Source organism: Betta splendens, chromosome 1, assembly GCF_900634795.4.
Source record: "Betta splendens chromosome 1, fBetSpl5.4, whole genome shotgun sequence".
Lineage (NCBI taxonomy): Eukaryota > Metazoa > Chordata > Actinopteri > Anabantiformes > Osphronemidae > Betta > Betta splendens.
The window spans coordinates 17,351,296-17,369,581 of NC_040881.3; the positions used below are offsets into that span (position 1 = coordinate 17,351,296).

Consider the following 18,286-nt stretch of genomic DNA (forward strand, 5'->3'; position numbering starts at 1 on the left):
CTGGCCCCTTCACCTGATGCTGTCATTATTATTACTGTTGAATTATAGCATGGATGTAAAGCTAGTGCATGTGTGTGTGTGTGTGTGTGTGTTTGTGTGTATTTGATTTATTTATTTTTAAACCACTCATTTTCTAAACTAAACATTTGACCTAAAAGATGCCATGTGTAGCAACACACTCTCTTTTTGTCTGTTGTGTTTAAAAGCAGCTCATATTTATCTGTTCAGGTGAAACACTATTACTGAATAAAACGTTGGTAGAGATTAACTGTTAAAAGCATTTTATTCAACCAAGTTTCACCAGGTTTTCTTTACTTTCCTAAAAATAAAAGGAAATTTTCAGGAGACAATAAAAAGCCTGTGTATGAGTTTTTAGATTCCTTCCATGTGATTTAGCAAATAGTAAATGTTATCTGTGAACCATCACTGTCACAGGGTGTAACAGGCAAAAATTTAGAGTTTAAACATTTACATGTTGGCATAAGATCAAATCTGTGTGTCTGATATTTATAAGAGCTGCATCCCTAAAGAACCCGTTTCATTAAGCGATGGGACTCACTCCTACACATGGCATCTTTTCACAGAGGTCGTGGTCTGAACAGTTTCTGATTGTCTGCTGGCTAAAACTCCACAGTATTCTGCATTTCCCCACATTGCTTCCTCAGCCGTTCCCCGCTCTCTGTCAGCCTCCAGTCTGAGTGCACCTGTCGTCGCGTTCTCCCTTCACTCCCAGAAGATGTTGGTGATGTCAGAGTCCAGGCTGAAGATCCAGATGACCAGCGGTGCGGCGATGAGGACGAAGGACCAGGACACGCCTCTGAGTGACTGACGCAGCAAACCCGTGGCCGCCCCCATGCGCTGCATCTCCTCCTCCTCTTCAAGTGTCTGAGGAAGGAAAGTGTGAGCACTGACGGACACTAACCACGCTGCCACTTAACACAAGCTTTATCAAGCCTCTCCTCTGACCTGGATCTGACTTCCGGGCTCAATATAGTTTCGGGCCAGAAATTTAAGGACCTCGTCCATCAGGATGACTGGAAGCGACATCTTCAGGACCACCACCCACTGAGGCCACGACAGAGGTCGTATCTGGAAAATCACCTGAAGACACGGACACAAGCGTGACATGCACTGGCCAACAGTAAGCCCGCTGATGGTTGCGTTGCTGGTTAGTGTGCACACTCCCTTACCGGCAGCGGGTCTACGTATAGAATGAGGAAGTGAAGGGCCATTGACAGACAGATGGCCCCCACCAGCCACGGGTTGGACCAGGGTGGCATCTTCAGCAGGGACTGGTTCTCTGACAGGCTGCACAGCACAACAAGAGTCACATCCTCCTGAAACCTCCCCGGCTGAACCACAGATTACAGACTATATGTGGCACAGTGTGGGACTCGCACCTGTTCAAGGCGTTGCACATCTCTATGGTAACCAGGACAGACAAAGCCATGGTCATTGGATAAGGAGACTCGAAAACCGAACACTGCACACCAGCAAACTCAGCGTGGCCTTCGCTGCACTGCAGGTAGTGGGACTGTAGGGAAGACAAAGGAGACATCACCAGCATGCCAGCCTCCACGTCTGCAGCAGCGTCCGTCCAATCAGCGTCCATCAGTTTCTGTGCCTCAGTGGATAAAACCTGTGCCTAAACGACTGCTAATGCATATAATGCTTAATGAGGGGAAGCTGTGTGTTTACCAACTGATAGAAGGAAAGCTTAGGACCATCATGAGCCGCCATGAACCACCAGGCAGCAGCTCCCACAGTAGCGGCGCCCACATAGCCTGCGGAGACAGACATCAGTGTGTACAGGTCACCAGTAGCGTCGTTCTAGAGACGGTGAAACTGTTTCCAGACTCACATCCAATGATGAGGTATCGACAGAACAACCAGCTGGAGATCAGAGGCTCCTTGGGAGAGCGCGGGGGGCGGGACATGATGTCTAGATCTGGGGGGTTGAAGCCCAGAGCTGTTGCTGGGAAACCATCCGTGACCAGGTTGACCCATAGCAGCTGAACTGGGATCAGTGCTTCAGGCATGCCCAGTGCAGCCGTCAGGAAAATGCTGAGTAGCAGAGGAAGACAAGAGGTTCAGAATATACAAGAAAGGTCATTTAAGCCATCAGAACTGCTCTCACTCACCAAACCACCTCCCCTATGTTGGACGATATCAGGTATCTGATGAACTGCTTCATGTTGTTGTAAATGGCTCTGCCCTCCTCCACAGCAGCCACGATGGTGGAAAAGTTGTCATCGGCCAGGATCATCTCTGAGGCCGACTTGGCCACAGCTGTGCCGCTGCCCATAGCGATTCCAATCTCCGCCTTCTTCAGGGCCGGGGCGTCGTTCACCCCGTCACCTGTCTGGACCCATCACAGAGCGGATCAGCGGCGCTTGGTTCCAACATGCCGCGTTTGGCACGAGCCTCCACACTCACCATGGCGGTGATGTCACTCAAGCTCTGCAGGTACTCCACTATACGGCTCTTGTGGGCCGGTTCTACGCGGGCGAAGCACTTCGCCGTCTGGCAGGCCTGGCGCTGCAGGTGGGGGGGCAGCTCGTCAAACTCCCGGCCCGTCAGGCCCCCGATGACCCCGCTTCCCTCCTGCTCCTCCTCCTGCTCCGTGATGATGCCGACGCGTCTGCAGATGGAGAGAGCTGTCCCTTTGTTGTCACCTGGACACAGAGACATGGATGTAAGCTTCAGGGAGAGAACCAGCACATACATAGCATGTAGTTCATTCAGGAGCTGTACCTGTGATCATGATGACCCGTATTCCCGCCTGCCGACACATGCGGACGGCGCTCAGAACCTCCTTCCTAGGGGGGTCCAACATACCCACACAGCCCACGAAGGTCAGGTCCGACTGGGGAGAGGGAAGGCACGAGTCAACACTGATGCTCAAGTTATTGGGAGGATCATCATCGTCATCATCATCACCTCATATTCAGCAAAAGCAGCCGAGTTCTCCAGGTTGAGGCAGTGCAGCTCCGGAGGCGTGTCTCTGGTCGCCATGGCGAGGCACCGCAGGGTGTCTCGGCCTGAACCCCATTCCCGCACAGTGGACAGGAGCTGCTCTCGGGCCGCAGGGCTCATGGGCACACGGGCAGAGCCACTGATGCGGATGTAATTACAACGCTCCAGCACGCTCTCCGGAGCCCCCTGAGGAGAGATGGAGGGAGAGCTGGGACAATGCAGACTGGCAGACCAGGGTTCATGGTGTCACTGCTAATTTGATCACAGCATAACTGACCTTCACAAACATTTTAGTTCCACAGGCAGATCTGGAGAATTTATTGGATAGACAGAAGACGGACATGGACTTCCTGTCTCTGGAGAACTCCAGGGTCAGCTCCTTCCTCATCAACTGCTTAATCACCTGGACGGCAGCACAGTTCAGTCAAGAACCGGAGTGTATGTGCCTGGGAGACACACACACACACACACACACACACACACACACACACACACACACACTTACAGAGCAGCACGCTGTAGCTCGTTCAGCACGGCTCAGTCCTTTCAGGTCGGTGTCGAACACGTTCATTTTCTCAACCAGACAACAGAGGGCAGTCTCTGTCGCCTCCCCAACCTTCTCATACACACCCTTTGTCTGGGAAACACACACAGAATGGGTCTGTCAGTAAGTACGCACACACCATATATGGTGCTCTCTGAAGGCCGGCGCCTGTCATGTTTGCATTTCTGACCTCGTTGTAGTCCAGTGATGAGTCATTGCACAGAGCGCAGATGGAAGCCATCTCCACCAGCCCTTCATAGCGACTGCACTTCACCACTGAGCCGTCCTTGTACCTGGAAACAGGAGGATGTTGAGGACAGAGCAGGGAACAAGCAGGGAGAGGTGGGGGCTCAGAGTCAGAGGTGGCTAAGGGTTAAGACACTCACACTTCCCCTTCAGGGGCGTACGTCGAACCAGTCACCGTGAACTCGCTCAGGCTGCAGCGATCCTTCGACACACTGTCCACTACAAACATCTGAACACAGGCACAGACGTCTCAGAGTTAGTCAGTTTGCATTTAAACATGTGAGAAAGAATAAAAGCATCTGACAGTCAACAGCAGGTCCAGTTAGGAGCAGAGGAATATAATAATACAATAATACATTTCACATTCTGTTCTATAAGACCGAGCAGCCCAGGCTGGTCATGTGACCTTGTGTTGACCTAAACAAGGGCTCTGTGAGCTTTTAGATCTCATCAGTGTATGCAATGATGGAAAACAACAGAACACAAGCCGCACGTTGTTTATCAGCGAGTCCAGCCTCGAGTCGTTGACCAGCGCAGAGGAGCAGCCCTGCTTGTCTTACCCTGCAAACAGACATCTGGTTGGTGGTTAGGGTTCCTGTTTTGTCAGAGCATATGACAGAGGTGCAGCCCAGCGTCTCCACTGACGGCAGGCTGCGGACTATGGCGTTCTTCCTGGCCATCCTCCTGGTGCCAAGAGCCAGGCAGGTAGTGATGACGGCTGGAAGTCCTGGGGGAAAGCGGGAGCAGACGGGGCTGTGAAAGGGGAACACTGGGCTGCTTCGCCTACACAGCTCTGCCAAAATATAGAATAAAAAAATCATGTTCCAAAGGCCCAGACAGAGGAGGCGGCGTCTGACCTTCGGGGATGGCAGCGACAGCCAGCGCCACGGCGATCTTGAAGTAATAAACGGCTCCTCTCAGCCAGCTGCCTCCGTGCACCGGGTCGTTGAAGTGTCCCACGTTGATGGCCCACACAGCCACGCAGATCACACTGATGACCTGCAGGACCAGAGCTGAATGCTGGACCACGCGTTGTGCTTTTACAATGACAAGCTGCAAACAGTTCTCACCTTAGACAGCTGCTCCCCAAACTGGTCCAGCTTCTGCTGCAGCGGCGTCCTCTCCGGGTCGGTGGACGCCATCTCATCTCGGATCTTACCGATTTCTGTTTGCACCCCTGTTGCCACGACAACACCGATGGCTCTGCCCGCTGCAATGTTGGTGCCCTGGCAGAACGGGGAGCATGAACACGTCACTTTACAAATGACTACACCTACTGCACTTCAAACAGTCACCCAGACGTCACAGCTGCGGTTTAAAGGGTGGCGGTACTTTGCTGGACGTGTTATTACTACAGTGCTCTGGTTCGTTTGTCCCCTTTAAAGTCGGCCGCTGTCGTCAGCGTGTGAAGTCCCACTCAGTCCAGCGAGACTGTGGTCATCCCACCAACAAAGACAACCTGGAGTCTGCAGCCTGTCAGAGTGAGGCTAAATAAAACATCAGTGCTGGTTGTGCTTTGACCAAAGACCACCCGTCAGTCAGCAGCCTTTGGGATCTGACTGAAATAATACGACTTATGGACAGACAGAGAGATGGACGCACGGACAGGCCTCCATTAACCTTACATTAATGTACTGTACAAACACAGCACAGACTCTGTGTGAGGTGGGTATGTAACATAACATAGTAGACATATCACATTAACATGAATGAGTCTTGCAGCAGACATGGGAATGATGTCATAGAACCAGTCCAACACATCAGTGAACAAACACAGCACCGAACACACTGAGTAGAACCCAGCACTGACTGAATATGGTTCAGAGATGGTTGGTGGGACTCACAGAGAAGAGCATGTTCTTCTTGTCCTGGTTGACAGCCCTTGGATCTGGTACCGGGTCTGTGTGTTTGAGCACGGACACAGACTCCCCCGTCAAAATGGACTGATCCACCCTCAGAGTGGTGGAGCGAATGGATGTCAGCCTGATGTCAGCGGGGACCTTGTCACCGACTGGGGGAGAGGGGGACAGTTATTACAATACAGAAGGTGAAGGAACCAGCTGTGGTGCTGCTGCCACATTTACAGTGGATCCCCAAAAGTCTTTGTTTGCAGTGATTGTCATACTATCACTTATGTCTGGAACATTGTTTAGAATCAAACCGAGTCTGATTTTCATTTCTTTTGTGTCTTATTCCAATTTCTTTTTTGAGACTTCCGGCTGTGTTTTGAACATCAACATGAAACGACAATATAAAGCTGCAACAGTGTCCAGCTCTGTGTTTTTTTAGCTGGGATTAGTGTCACAGGCTTCCCATGCTCTCTAGAATGAACATTCTTCTACAGACTGGAACCCATCACACACACACACACACACACACACACACACACACACACACACACACACACACACACACACACACACACACACACACACACACACACACACACACACACACACACACAGCTCCCAGCCCTACTTCCCTTCTCTGAGGAGCCTGAAATAGCAGCGGGCATCTGGAGGGTTCTCATTATGGTTTTAGTCCATAAACGTTTAGAAACACTGGATCTCAGAATAAGTTTATAGTAAGTTCATGAATATTCTAAATGCACTTCATACTTCACCATTCACCACCAAAATGTTTTGATTTTGGGTTTTTTAGTGTCTTCTCTGAAGTTGGCTGAAAATGCAGCTCCAAGATTAATTTTGTTTTACAAATGACTTTTTCGCACTGATTTATGGTATTTAATCACAACTGTGTCATTGTTTGCTCTCATTTCAGGAAAACAGATGTGCAGAGCAGCTTCCTTGAGTGTGGAGACGTCAAACCATTTGTGTCCCTGGGTTCCCACTATCAACAGGATGAGCTTGGTAGTGATGAGTCCAGTAGCTGGATAACTCAGATGAGTTTTCCTCCTGTGTTTTGTCACAGAACCGCTCCAGAGACCATCCTGATAGAAATTCTGTTTATTTCCACAAAACACTCCAACCCAGAATTTTCCATGAAGATCTTGTGTGTCTCTTCCTGGGTTTCCGTGACGATTACAGTCAGTGGAGATGCAGAAGCAAGCTATGACGTCTGCCAGGAACGACAAACATGCCACACTGCTATTCAAACTATGTCTAAACAACAGGTTGGTCCCCTCTCATGGCAGCAACACAGACAATGAGTGAGGCAGCTCCAAACAGACGAGCAAAGGCAAAGACCCCGTCCATGGCAACCACAGCCTCTCTACTCTCATACTCATAGTACCACCTCTAGCTTCCTTGCGTATGTACAACATTAACCTTGACCAGCCCAGCTGTGCTCTTACCTCTACTGTATCTTAGCTCCTTGCATTCTTGCTAAAACACGTTTTAAGGAGCTGATTTGAACATTATACAGCACGTGCAGCACATTGGACCTTCAGCATAAATATTTTAGTAAACTATTCAGATTTACTTCTATGGCACCAACTATTAAACAGTAACAGATAGCAGCAAAGTACAGATAGTAAAGTAAACAGATATTACTTCATAAGCCCAGATGGTGTCCGTTCGTCTTACAGTAGTATGCTTTAGTTTCATCTTGTGTCTTGTGATGATAAGCGTGATGCTTCTGCTTACCTGCAACCTCCACGATGTCTCCAGGAACAATGTCGCGGGCTCTGACTCTCTGGACGCTCTTTTTGTCCTGGCGGTACACCTTGCCCATCTCTGGCTCATACTCCTTCAAAGCTTCGATAGCATTCTCTGCATTACGCTCCTAGAGACGCCAACAGTATGAGAACAATCAGGAAGTGACAGCAGCATACTGAATGATATGATATTATTTTAGGCAGAATGTCCCAGGTTCCACTGATGTCAGTGTTTCTAGGAAGACCTGCAGACAGAGTCATATTTTCACTATTCATCTGAGCACCTAACCACCAAATCTAAAGACGTCAACGCCACACTGAGGATATATAAACATTGTACTTGCTTTAATGTTGTCTGGGTTGGACAGTAGTTGGGTCCCCCAGAGTGTAAGTCACTCACCAGTACGAGTTTCAAATGCTGTAAGGCCACATTTGCCTGGTGTGGAGTTAGATGCTGGGACATTTATACCCAAACCAGTTATGTCTATTCATTAGATAACTGATGGGAGATAATATATATGTTCAATCAAACAAGTAGCACAGCTCAAAGCGTTTATGCTATATTATTTATCTTAATTAATAACAAACCCCAAGTGTTAGTCCTCCAGCAATATTAGTTTATTTTTCACATTTTGGTGCATTTGGAAAAGCTGGCCTTTCAGCCAACTGTGAACATCTACATGTATAAATAGGTCACTTTTGTCTGGCAGACATGTTCACTTTCTCCCCGAAATCTGCAGTTATATATACATATATTTTGTATCTTCGTATAACTGTTACACTGCATAGTAGTTAAATGTAATCTGTACAGAAGGGAGACTGATTTATTTATTCATTTATTAATTAACTATTAGTGCCTGAGGACTGAGTTAGGGAATATGTTGACTTTATAAAGCTTTCAAAGTCAGTTGAGTGCATTACAAGCTGTGGCCTTTTTGTGGTTACACAAAAACAGCCTATATGTTTTTCAGGAAGGAAGTTCAGTAGCTGGTTTACTATTATTAGTTCTTAGAAGTTTAGCTAGTTTAATTAATGCTGAAGCAGAACCAGCCACAGTTTGTGTTAGCTTCATTACATAATGCATCCTCCACTGGCTGATTTTTATTCTTATCTTAACCTTGAAGGCCTAAATGACCTCATAACAAAGGTAGTGACCTGGGAAAAGGAAGAAACAACCTTCATTCCTTCCATGGGCAAAAATAGTAGAAACTAGTGGTGACTGATGCAGTGTAGTTATGCAGTTACCTGCCATACTCCCACTATAGCATTGGCAATGAGGATGAGGAGAATGACAAAAGGTTCAACAAAGGCTGTGATGGTTCCTTCCCCTTCTTCAAACCAAGCCAGAGTCTACAGAGGACAAGAGACAAAGATTGCACCGTGTGTGTAGACAGCAGGGCCTGAACAACCCTCAGGTCCTGACTGATGACATAAATCTAATTGATCTGATGAGTCATGGATGCATATATGTTGTAAAATGGGAGTTACTTCTCCAGCCTCAGCGAGTCTCCCTAACCCTACTCACAAAGGAGATGCAAGCAGCCAGTAGCAAAATTCGAACCAAGAGATCCTCAAACTGTTCCAGGACCAACTCCCAAAGGGACTTTCCTGAGAAGCAGACACAGGAACTAATAAATAATGGATGGATGGATGGATGGATGGATGGATGGATGGATGGATGGATGGATGGATGGATGATAAACAGATGGATGGATGGATGGATGGATGGATGGATGGATGGATGGATGGATGGATGGATGGATGGATGGACGGACAGACGGACGGACGGATAGATTGATGGATGGACGGTTTCATGAGGAAGAGATAACTCACCTTCTTCTGCTGGTAACTCTGGGTTGGGAGTACAGTAGTTACATGTGGACAGAAAGGAATAACTGATTAATTTCTACCAAGCAGCTCAGTCTGATGCAGGTGTCTGATGTGCTGCAGCTATATTGTGCTTGCACTGATGTGCGACTACATTCAATGGAAAAGCACTGACCGTTGGGTCCCCATCGCTCCCTGTTCTTCTTCAGCTGCTCACAGCTCAAGCCTGTAGACTCATTCACACCGAAGAAGCCCAAAACCTCCTCCACCGTCTTCGTGTGAGCATTATCCATCACTGTGGATGAAGGGACAGAAAAGGCAAGAGAGCATTTTAGTGCGACCAGTTGTAGCTGAATGCAGGATTTTAAAAATTTCGATTTTCCAGTCTAAAATGAAATATTTCTATTTCTTTCTCTAATGTAGCAGCTGTACCTTAGAGCATCATTATGAGCAGGGAGACTCAGCCTTTGGTATTATAAATGTTTCATCTCTGTGGGACCTACAGTATTTGAAGGTGCTGATTATTGCTGGTATTAACTGAATTCCATAAAGATCTAATTAGACTTTGCTCACATTTTGATACCTTGATTGGAAACATCAGTTTCATGATGCAAGTTTCATTTAGTGCAACACAAAGCCTGATGATCCATGTTATGAGTTCAACAAGCCTAAGTGAAGGCCGGGGCTGGACGAGGCCATGGGGCTATTGCTGATTTAATAGCATTGTAAGGAATTAACACGTTATTTTGAGTTTTGTACACTTTGTGACCTATATTCTAAGTGTAGTCATTAGTTACTGTAAGTAAACTCTCACTATCTCACATGATACAGATTTAGGTTCCACTGCCAAAATATGATTTGAAATCTGAAGTCTATTCCTTTGAAACGCTTGGCACAGACGAAGCATTGGTACAACAACAGGCGGTTTGGAGAGATGTGCTGTAAAGCTAAGCAACGACACAAGCCCCAGAGACATCCAGGCCCAGGAGACATGAGTTACTAACCATCCAGAGCGGGCTGGCTCTGACTTATCAATGTGTTGCATCACAAAGGCCAATATGTACTGCTACTTCATGAACAGTATGTAGTGATCTCTACGTTTATCATCAGTGTCAGACCTGTAGGTTCCACTTACTGCCCTGTTGTTTGCATCCAGTTGTTGTTATTTTTATTATTATTAATATTTTTCTTTTCTTTATCCACTCACCCAACTTGGCTCTACCTTTAAGTTGTTGTTGTTTTTTTGAATTGGTGCTATATAAATTAGACAAGGGTGGGCATCTCTATTATATACTTATATATCTACTACTACTATGACCTGACACGTCCTCAGCTACAGATGGTCATTCAGTTGCGTTATGGTCGTTACATTTCATAATAGATCTGTAAATCAATCAATCTACTACGTCACGTGTGGGATCCAGAGGATTTGGCTGAACCAAACTTTAAAATCCTGACTCCAATTAGGCTCCTCTGACTTCAGCGTATACAATGCATCATGTGAATGATGTCATGTGCCCGTTATTGCCCTAATATTCCTCCGCTACTGTGAGCTAGCGAGCGTCTAAATGGCCTGTTTGCTGCGGTACGATCCGTTACCGTTAGAGGACGTCTCCGAACCCGCTGATGCCCGGTTCTGCGTCCTGACACACGCACAGACATTCGATTCGTAAAGAATGCGGCGATGACAGACAGCAGCGGCGCCTTCGGGCCGTCAGGGCCGAAGCTCGAGGATGCTGAGGTCTGACAGGCGGTGGGAGCTAGCGACTGACACGCACATGAAGCTAGCTCGGCCGCTGCTCTTACGTATAGCGTTAATCCAGATGAACAGGTTGCTTACCGGGTCGGTTCTGCTCCTTCTGTCCACTGTTCCTACGGCTGCTGTAAGAAAGGTTATATCACGGCTCGTTTCCTCTACAACTGCACAATAGCAGTGAAAAAATCCCGACAACGGCTTGACACTACTTGGCTATACTGTACTTTGACAGCTATAGTAGTCGCAAATATAAATTCATATTTCCACTGAAATGGCAGTTATCTGAGGTCCGAGAGATAAAATACACCGGCTGTGAACGTAAAGTGTATTTAAGGTCTACGTTCGCCCCAGCGTGGTCCAGCGGTAGTTTGTCAGACCAAACGTTGCTGATTCTTGTCCTGATAGCTCGGTAGCATCAGTGGGTCAGTATTATTTGGGGCTAGAGCATCGTTCAGCGTCAGACTACGAGAATCTGACGACTACTTCCGTTTTTAACTTCAAAGACAATGAACAACTAATACGCGTCGCAGCAAAATCTGAATAAATTGATGATTTACCTGTTGAACATTTTCTACGTTATATGCAGTTTTCGTCCCAATTGTGGTCTGATTAGAGAAAAATTATTATATACCACTGTATAGTTGTCTATGTTTTCAAAGCATCTGCCTTAACCGTGCTTGAGAGTATGTTGCTGTTTTTATATTATTATTACTATTATTACTATTTTTTAACTGGCGGAGTATAAAGGGAAATTCTACAGCATTTCTCTTAAGCAGATATTTTTAGGTTTTTATTTTGGATGCAAGCGGATACTTCTAGCGTCGTAGCGTCTAACATCGTTTGCCTTGACGCTGCTGAACGTGATTAACGGTATTAACGAACGCAAAACCTCGTCAGAGCTAAGAACCAATGAGATTTGCGGGTGTCACACTGACGCTGATCTTTAGCCAATCAGTGTCCAGAAATCTTTAAACTCACGACCACGAAGGACTTTACCAAAAATCCCGCCTCTGCTCTCAGCTAGTTACTTTGTGTTCAATCAGAGGGCTGTGCGTCTGTTGTCACTTAACTGATCGACAAACCAGCCAATCAGTGTTGAGCTTGGAGTGGTTGATTAAAATGCGCACCAACCAGTATGGAAGAGAGAAGGCGTTTACATTTTGCTGCATAACCAGCAGCTTTTCGTTACCTCCTGTCATTCTTAATTTGTTAAATTTAGGTTATTTGTTTATTCAGAAGTGAATATTTGATTCTATGGGCTAATGTTTATTATAGCTTATGTATACATATCATTATATATGAAAAGAACAAGACACTGTATGTAGTACTGTAGGACTATTTGTGATATCTGTCAGTAATTGCACCCACATCATATCCACATAAGTTTCCAAAGTCATTTCTTGACTAATAACAGAGACTCACCAGAACCTTTCATAGATGCCATAAAACCTTTTTCTTCAGTCCTTTTTTTGAACACGTTGGTGAGCACACTCACTCTGTGATTATCATGTGTGAATTAAGTCAGGTCAGTTATTAAAAGACAGAGGCAAATGTATGTGCAGACCAAAATATATGTCAAAGTGTAACCACTTGGTTTCTAGCGTTTCGACACCCAACAGTCAGATACTGTCACTATGACGGCTAAATATCACCAGTAACACAGTCTTATGTAGAGTTTTATAAGTAAAATGTTTATAAAACAGCATAACACAACTGCTAGATGCCATGCACATATGTTGGTTACGTCGTTCATGCTGACATTTCCTCTTGGGACTTTTTCTTTTCATGATTTCTTCATAAAGGATATTCGCTCCATAAGCTAAAAAGACAAAAACACACACAATCAGCATTGAAAATCTAGGCATCAACTTTACTAATGATGCTCTGTCACACATGAAGGCTAGCACCTCTGTTTCATCAGCCAGAAAACCTGAGTACGGCACTAAACCACAACCGTGATCTGAAATCAGCTTTACTAAATTAAATTGTCTTGTAATGTGCCACACAGCTCAAGATCAGCAAAATAATGCAGCTGCTGTGTTATTTGTCTCTGAACGGACAGTGTCAGTAAATTAGTTTACAGCTGTGAATAAAGGTTCCCAGATTTAGTGTGTACATTACCTCATGCTAAACAAAGCAGAGCAGTAATTTAAATGATATGCTTAAAGCAAAAAGGTTTTTCAGTAACTTAGATGTAAGTAGACTTGTGGAAAAAAGATTTTTTTCTCCCATAGTTGCATTGACCGGTCAGTCTACAGCACGTCAGCTAAGTGAATGTGTATGTGTGTTACCTTAGGTTGTACTTGGGCTCACTGTGTGTTTTCTGCAGCAGCTCTCTGATCTCCTCAGGGGGATTCAGGCCGTGCAGACTGGCTCTCTCCCATCTTTGCAGCCTGCTGATACCTGAAGACACAGATGTGATAAATAGTTTAGTGCACAACACCACACAGCGTGAGATTAAAAGCGTAGTTACTGTAGAATGAAGGTCTGTTAAGAGTAGACTTCTGTTAACAACAGCACATTTTTTAGAATGAAAACCTTATTCAAACACAATATCTGATCCATTACCACAGCATGAGCAGTGTGGTTGGTGGTGAATGTATTAGGAAAGAGATCCTAATGTGGCATCAAACAAAAAACATTACTTGATTATGTCTAAAAAAAGAGATGCATCATCTCATTTTGAAAACGTGGCTATGAGTCTTGACTGATGTGACTGAAGTGCACTATGTCATGTGCTAGCAGCTAGGAACAAGGTTAACATGAGCAGTAGACTCCAGGAAGGAAGTACATCAACACTGGATGATGTCTGAAGTAATCTGTGGGTTCATCACTACAATCAACATATTGACATTAATGATAAGCATTTAATCATCATTGCATTATCCTGTTCTGCTAATTGTCATCTACATGAAGGTATTCTTTTTTATCTTTTAAAGCATGAGCAAGCTTAGAGTATCAAGGGCCACTGCCATGCTCTACCTGCACCAGCTCCTAATGTTTACCTTGAGCAGATGTGTTCAGTCAGTCAGCAGCTTGAAAAGCCAACCAACGCACCTGGTGAGGTGATTAGTGGTGGCTGGGGCAGAAAGAGCTGGAAAAGCTTCAAAGTGTGTGTGTGTGTGTGTGTGTGTGTGTGTGTGTGTGTGTGTGTGTGTGTGTGTGTGTGTGTGTGTGTGTGTGTGTGTGTGTGTCACCTGTGCAGGGCCCAAATCTCCAGTCCATATCAAACTGTCTGAGCTCCAGCTCTTCTTTCCCTGCGTCATTTCCAGCCTCTATTCACCAAAAACATCCAGACACATTCAATAAAGTTCATGCAATCACTGTCACTTAGTAAGTAAGTAATCATGAAATTATATTGTCAAAATGAATTTAGCTTTTCTTCATTCTGTTTAATATTTTACACTTTCTTATGACGTGAACATTTAAGTCAGTCTAAAACAGTCCTGTAAGAAAACTGTAATGCAGCACAAACTACTGCGCATCAGTCCAGTTTACTGCAGAACGGTTTAATTACTTGTAGCCTTATTTACTCATCAGTGGGCACAGAATTTTATTCTAAATATGGAATACATGTGGACGTTGTGGAAGGGTGTACAGATACACACGTGTGCATATATACAACACTACAAATCATTGTGCTCTTCACCATTCTCTGGTGAAGGGGGAGGAGACCTCTTCTCTCGTTTCCCCCCCTTCCTCGCTTTCTTCACCACTTTGAATGAATCGGTTATTAGTCTGTGCTTGGTTGTCATGGTGACCGATCTAGAAAACACACACAGCATTAATTTGTACATTTTTTACACAGTTTCTGGATGTTCAAGATAAACCAACTTACTTACTGACTACTGTCTGTCAAACACCAATAATAACAGTGTTCTAACAGGGAACTCGGTTTTTATGGTGCTACCGTCCTAATGTTGACAGTGGAGGTCAATCTCATGCAATCAACTCAGTATTTGCAGGTTCTAATAGAGGCGTAAAGTTGCTCAAGTGGCTGAAGGAGAAGCCGTGCAGCCGGAACCTGACAACCAGATGTGAGGAAGAGAACCCATTTTGTCTGGTACCACGATTATGAATGGTAAATATCTGCCACATGCGTAGAAGGGGAGATCTTTGGACGTAGTTTTTAATACTTTTCAGAATAAAACACAGCAGCAGGAAGCAGCAGCGCTCACTCGTTCAAGACAGTTTTGATACAGCTGTGCTCGTGTATTTACACAGTCAAAAATAGCATGTCACCACAAACCCTTTAAACAACATTTTTTCACGCCCACTTCCACAACACAAACGTAAGCCCGATGACAGCGTCTGTTTCTGACCTGAGCCTCCACCCTGACCTGCCCTTTTCCTTCTTCTTCTTCTACATAAACAGTCATTTCCCTGGACGCATTGAAGAGTTTTTACATCTTTGCAGAGCTCTTGCGCTTTGTATTTTAGTCATCGTTTCAGATCAGACCGACGAGCTACAGAGTCACAGCACTTACTGATGCACAAAGCAGATCCTGAACATGAGCACGTAGCTGAACGGCCAGCGCAGGTTCCCGCTACATCTCTATTGAACCTACTTGTTATTAACAGTGAAAGCCATACTCGATATATATTACCTTCAGTCAACCAGAAACGATTCTGCAGAAAATCCTCTCGATCAAAACAATGAAGCAGCGTCTTCTTCTGTCTCCGTAGTGGACTCGACCCGGGGTCTGTTCGTTCCTGTGCTGCCGCCTGGCGGCGGTTTCGCGCACTGCAGGTCAGCGGACCACTATAAGATCTGCAGCCTAAGCTGGACCTTCTTTAAAATCTTACCACAGACGCACGGTAGCTCAGTATGTAACAGAAGTGCCTAGACGAGTATAAGCTTCGTTTTTATTTACCTCCATGTTGTTTTAGCTGATAATTCCTGAGATTATAGTGACAAATTTAAATACTGAAGGACAAATCAAACTTTCCTTTCTTGAATAAACATGTTTAGTCTAGGTTTCTGCAGAAAAAACATTCAAAGGACATGTGAGGATCAAATGTTTCCTTGCTTTCTTGTACATCCCTCCAGGAGCAGTAGCCAGGATGATAGTGAAGTTAGACCTGCTTTACATCTGAGCCCATGGTCCACTACAGACTCGTGGTCAGTCTAAGGACGTCAGGTGCCAATGTTCCGCTTAAAAGTGCTTTGACTACGAATGTACCTCCTGAGGCAGTTGAAGAAGTTCCCTGTGAAGATGTTGGTGAACGTCTACACTGCCATCATTGAATCCATCCTCATCCTCCATCACAGTCTGGTTTGCTGCGGCCGCGGCCAGAGACCACCCCACCCCCAACCTAAGGACAATCACTGCCACTCAGGTCACACCATCCCAGACCACCTGCACATCCATTCCACTCCACTGTATATAGTCTGTACATAACTTCATTTTCATTCATTTTAATTGTTTGTACTTATGCTGAGATGCACCACCTGACAACACCAAGTCAAATTCCAAGTTCTGTAAAGTGCTCTCTGAAGGACCTGGCAATAAAGCTTTTCTGATTCTGATTCTGATTCTGATTCTGATTCTGATTCTGATTCTGATTTTGATTCTGATTCTGATTCTGATTCTGATTCTGATTCTGATTCTGATTCTGATTCTGACTAGTGTCAAACTTTAGATGCTGGACTTTGACTTTGATCAGAACCAAATGTGAGACAGGCAGATGACCCGTCTTCCCACTCAGCGTCAGATGGGAACAGCTCCACTCAAGACCCCAAATCACCCTATCGAGCTAATGGGCAGATGCCCACTTTAACCCACCAGACAGTGGGAAGGATACATTTACTCTACTGGTCTGTTCTTTATTTGGATTCCCATTAGTTCCCACAAAGTCCACTTAAGTGTTTTTACATGATCTTTGTGGCTAATGATTTCTTTGGTTTGTAGTGCTGACAATAAAGTTAACTTGATGAAAGGTGACAGGAAGGCAGGAGACAACAGCTGCTCCTTCGCTCTCTGCTTGTAAATGTGAAAGTCAATACAAATCCTATCAGTCAGTTCTGCAGTGTTTTAAAGTGGTATTTACTTCCCTCAGCCTCATCCCTCCACCCTGACAGATCACTTACAGAATGATCTAATGGAACGCGCGTGTGTGTGTGTGTGTGTGTGTGTGTGTGTGTGTGTGTGTGTGTGTGTGTGTGTGTGTGTGTGTTTTTACAGTTGTTTTAAGTTTTATGATGCAGTGAGTTGCCTGTTAATATGCATTCACATAATCAAAGAGAAGAAGGACTGAATTATTAAAATATCTTATAATTATTTGACTCAGGACCCAGGTGCTGACTTTGTATCACAGAATCCACCACTACTTTGCTGTGGGTTAACACACTGAGACATAATAAGATGTGGATAGACTTTGGACTGTTGATGAATCACATTCTGATCTGCTTGGAACACACTTACTGTAACATTACTTACATGGTTAATACCAAAACCACTTCCCTCCAGCTTTTACGTAGCTGCTGCATTTCTGCTACAGCCACAGCGAAAATGATATCAAACATATTACATGTTTCACATCTGAGTCAGAGACTACAGGAGGATGAATTCTGGACCAGAGGTCTCCAGATGCTGGAGCCCAGATGTTAGAGGACAAGGGAGCTCAAACATCATTGTCATTGTGTTGTATCTCACCCAAGAGTGAGACAGATCATAGACCAACATCTAAAGCTGAGGAGAATGAGGTCCTTCAAAGTGTGCAGGTTGAAGCTAAGGATATTTATAACTCCACTGTCCACTACACTGCGATCTGATGGGAGGCAGGCAGGAAAAGACTCTACAAGCTTGTGAGGAAGGCCAGCTCTGTCCCGGGCTGAAGAGGATGTTGGCCAGCTCACATCCATCATAGACTGAGATGTAGTCTTGTTTTCCCCATCTTTCCTCAGAGAGACAGAGAAATAATTGATGGCATTTGCCCACTTCCTGGTTTTCCTCCAATGACAGCCCATTACCAGCTTGTCATAATGGAGGCATCTAGAGCGTAGACGGCATTAGAGTGAAGGTTGCTCTGATTGAATCAGGGTGAAACCCTATCTCCTGGATGTGGTTTGTGGCGTGCGTTAGGATGTAGACTGATGGCTCAGCTCAGAGCTGTCAGTAGCTTTATGCACATAATGGGTTTCCTCTCAAATCAAACCTCTAATGCAGCTTCAAGCATTAAATATTTGAGGTAGAAATGCAGTGGACTAGTTGGTTAAGTCCAGACGTGTCTAATGGGATGTTTTTCTGTGAGCAACTAAACTCATGCCTGGTGTTATTCTGCAGCACGGGGTCATGGTTACCATGACCCCGTTTAACCA

At 45.2% G+C, this 18,286-nt stretch overlaps 2 protein-coding genes across 4 annotated transcripts in view; both read right to left on the bottom strand.

The window, feature by feature from the left end:
* si:dkey-28b4.8 (sarcoplasmic/endoplasmic reticulum calcium ATPase 2) overlaps positions 1–12,269 on the bottom strand; it is a 13,305-nt gene extending 1,036 nt beyond the window's left edge. The window contains exons 1-24 of one of the 2 annotated variants that reach the window (XM_029142997.3): positions 11,050–12,269; positions 9,385–9,504; positions 9,216–9,233; positions 8,908–8,990; positions 8,628–8,732; positions 7,372–7,510; positions 5,611–5,777; positions 4,837–4,992; positions 4,624–4,765; positions 4,327–4,493; positions 3,907–3,995; positions 3,711–3,813; positions 3,482–3,613; positions 3,254–3,379; positions 2,941–3,162; positions 2,755–2,866; positions 2,437–2,675; positions 2,142–2,362; positions 1,862–2,064; positions 1,699–1,784; positions 1,401–1,534; positions 1,191–1,308; positions 967–1,101; positions 1–885 (exon numbers count right to left, since the gene is read on the bottom strand). The exon at positions 1–885 is cut by the window's left edge and continues 1,036 nt beyond it. In XM_029142997.3, coding sequence (XP_028998830.1) covers positions 724–885; positions 967–1,101; positions 1,191–1,308; positions 1,401–1,534; positions 1,699–1,784; positions 1,862–2,064; positions 2,142–2,362; positions 2,437–2,675; positions 2,755–2,866; positions 2,941–3,162; positions 3,254–3,379; positions 3,482–3,613; positions 3,711–3,813; positions 3,907–3,995; positions 4,327–4,493; positions 4,624–4,765; positions 4,837–4,992; positions 5,611–5,777; positions 7,372–7,510; positions 8,628–8,732; positions 8,908–8,990; positions 9,216–9,233; positions 9,385–9,502 — 3,177 coding nt within the window. In that variant the 5' untranslated portion in view covers positions 9,503–9,504; positions 11,050–12,269 and the 3' untranslated portion in view covers positions 1–723. Of the gene's footprint in view, positions 886–966; positions 1,102–1,190; positions 1,309–1,400; positions 1,535–1,698; positions 1,785–1,861; positions 2,065–2,141; positions 2,363–2,436; positions 2,676–2,754; positions 2,867–2,940; positions 3,163–3,253; positions 3,380–3,481; positions 3,614–3,710; positions 3,814–3,906; positions 3,996–4,326; positions 4,494–4,623; positions 4,766–4,836; positions 4,993–5,610; positions 5,778–7,371; positions 7,511–8,627; positions 8,733–8,907; positions 8,991–9,215; positions 9,234–9,384; positions 9,505–10,808; positions 11,000–11,049 lie in introns of those variants that run through there. The other variant, XM_029143005.3, reaches the window with a different exon arrangement.
* A 359-nt stretch (positions 12,270–12,628) lies between these two features.
* On the bottom strand, positions 12,629–15,709 carry pold4 (DNA polymerase delta 4, accessory subunit). Of its 2 annotated transcripts, none has more exons than XM_029144531.3 (5): positions 15,573–15,709; positions 14,615–14,730; positions 14,163–14,240; positions 13,257–13,368; positions 12,629–12,784 (listed from the first exon to the last, which is right to left on the bottom strand). In XM_029144531.3, exons 2-5 carry the CDS (start codon positions 14,718–14,720, stop codon positions 12,760–12,762), a joined length of 321 nt encoding a protein of 106 aa, XP_029000364.1. In that variant the 5' UTR covers positions 14,721–14,730; positions 15,573–15,709; the 3' UTR covers positions 12,629–12,759. The 2 variants fall into 2 exon arrangements, with proteins under 2 accessions (XP_029000364.1, XP_029000354.1); XM_029144521.3 differs by having other exon boundaries at positions 15,453–15,584.
* Positions 15,710–18,286: the final 2,577 nt, after the last annotated feature.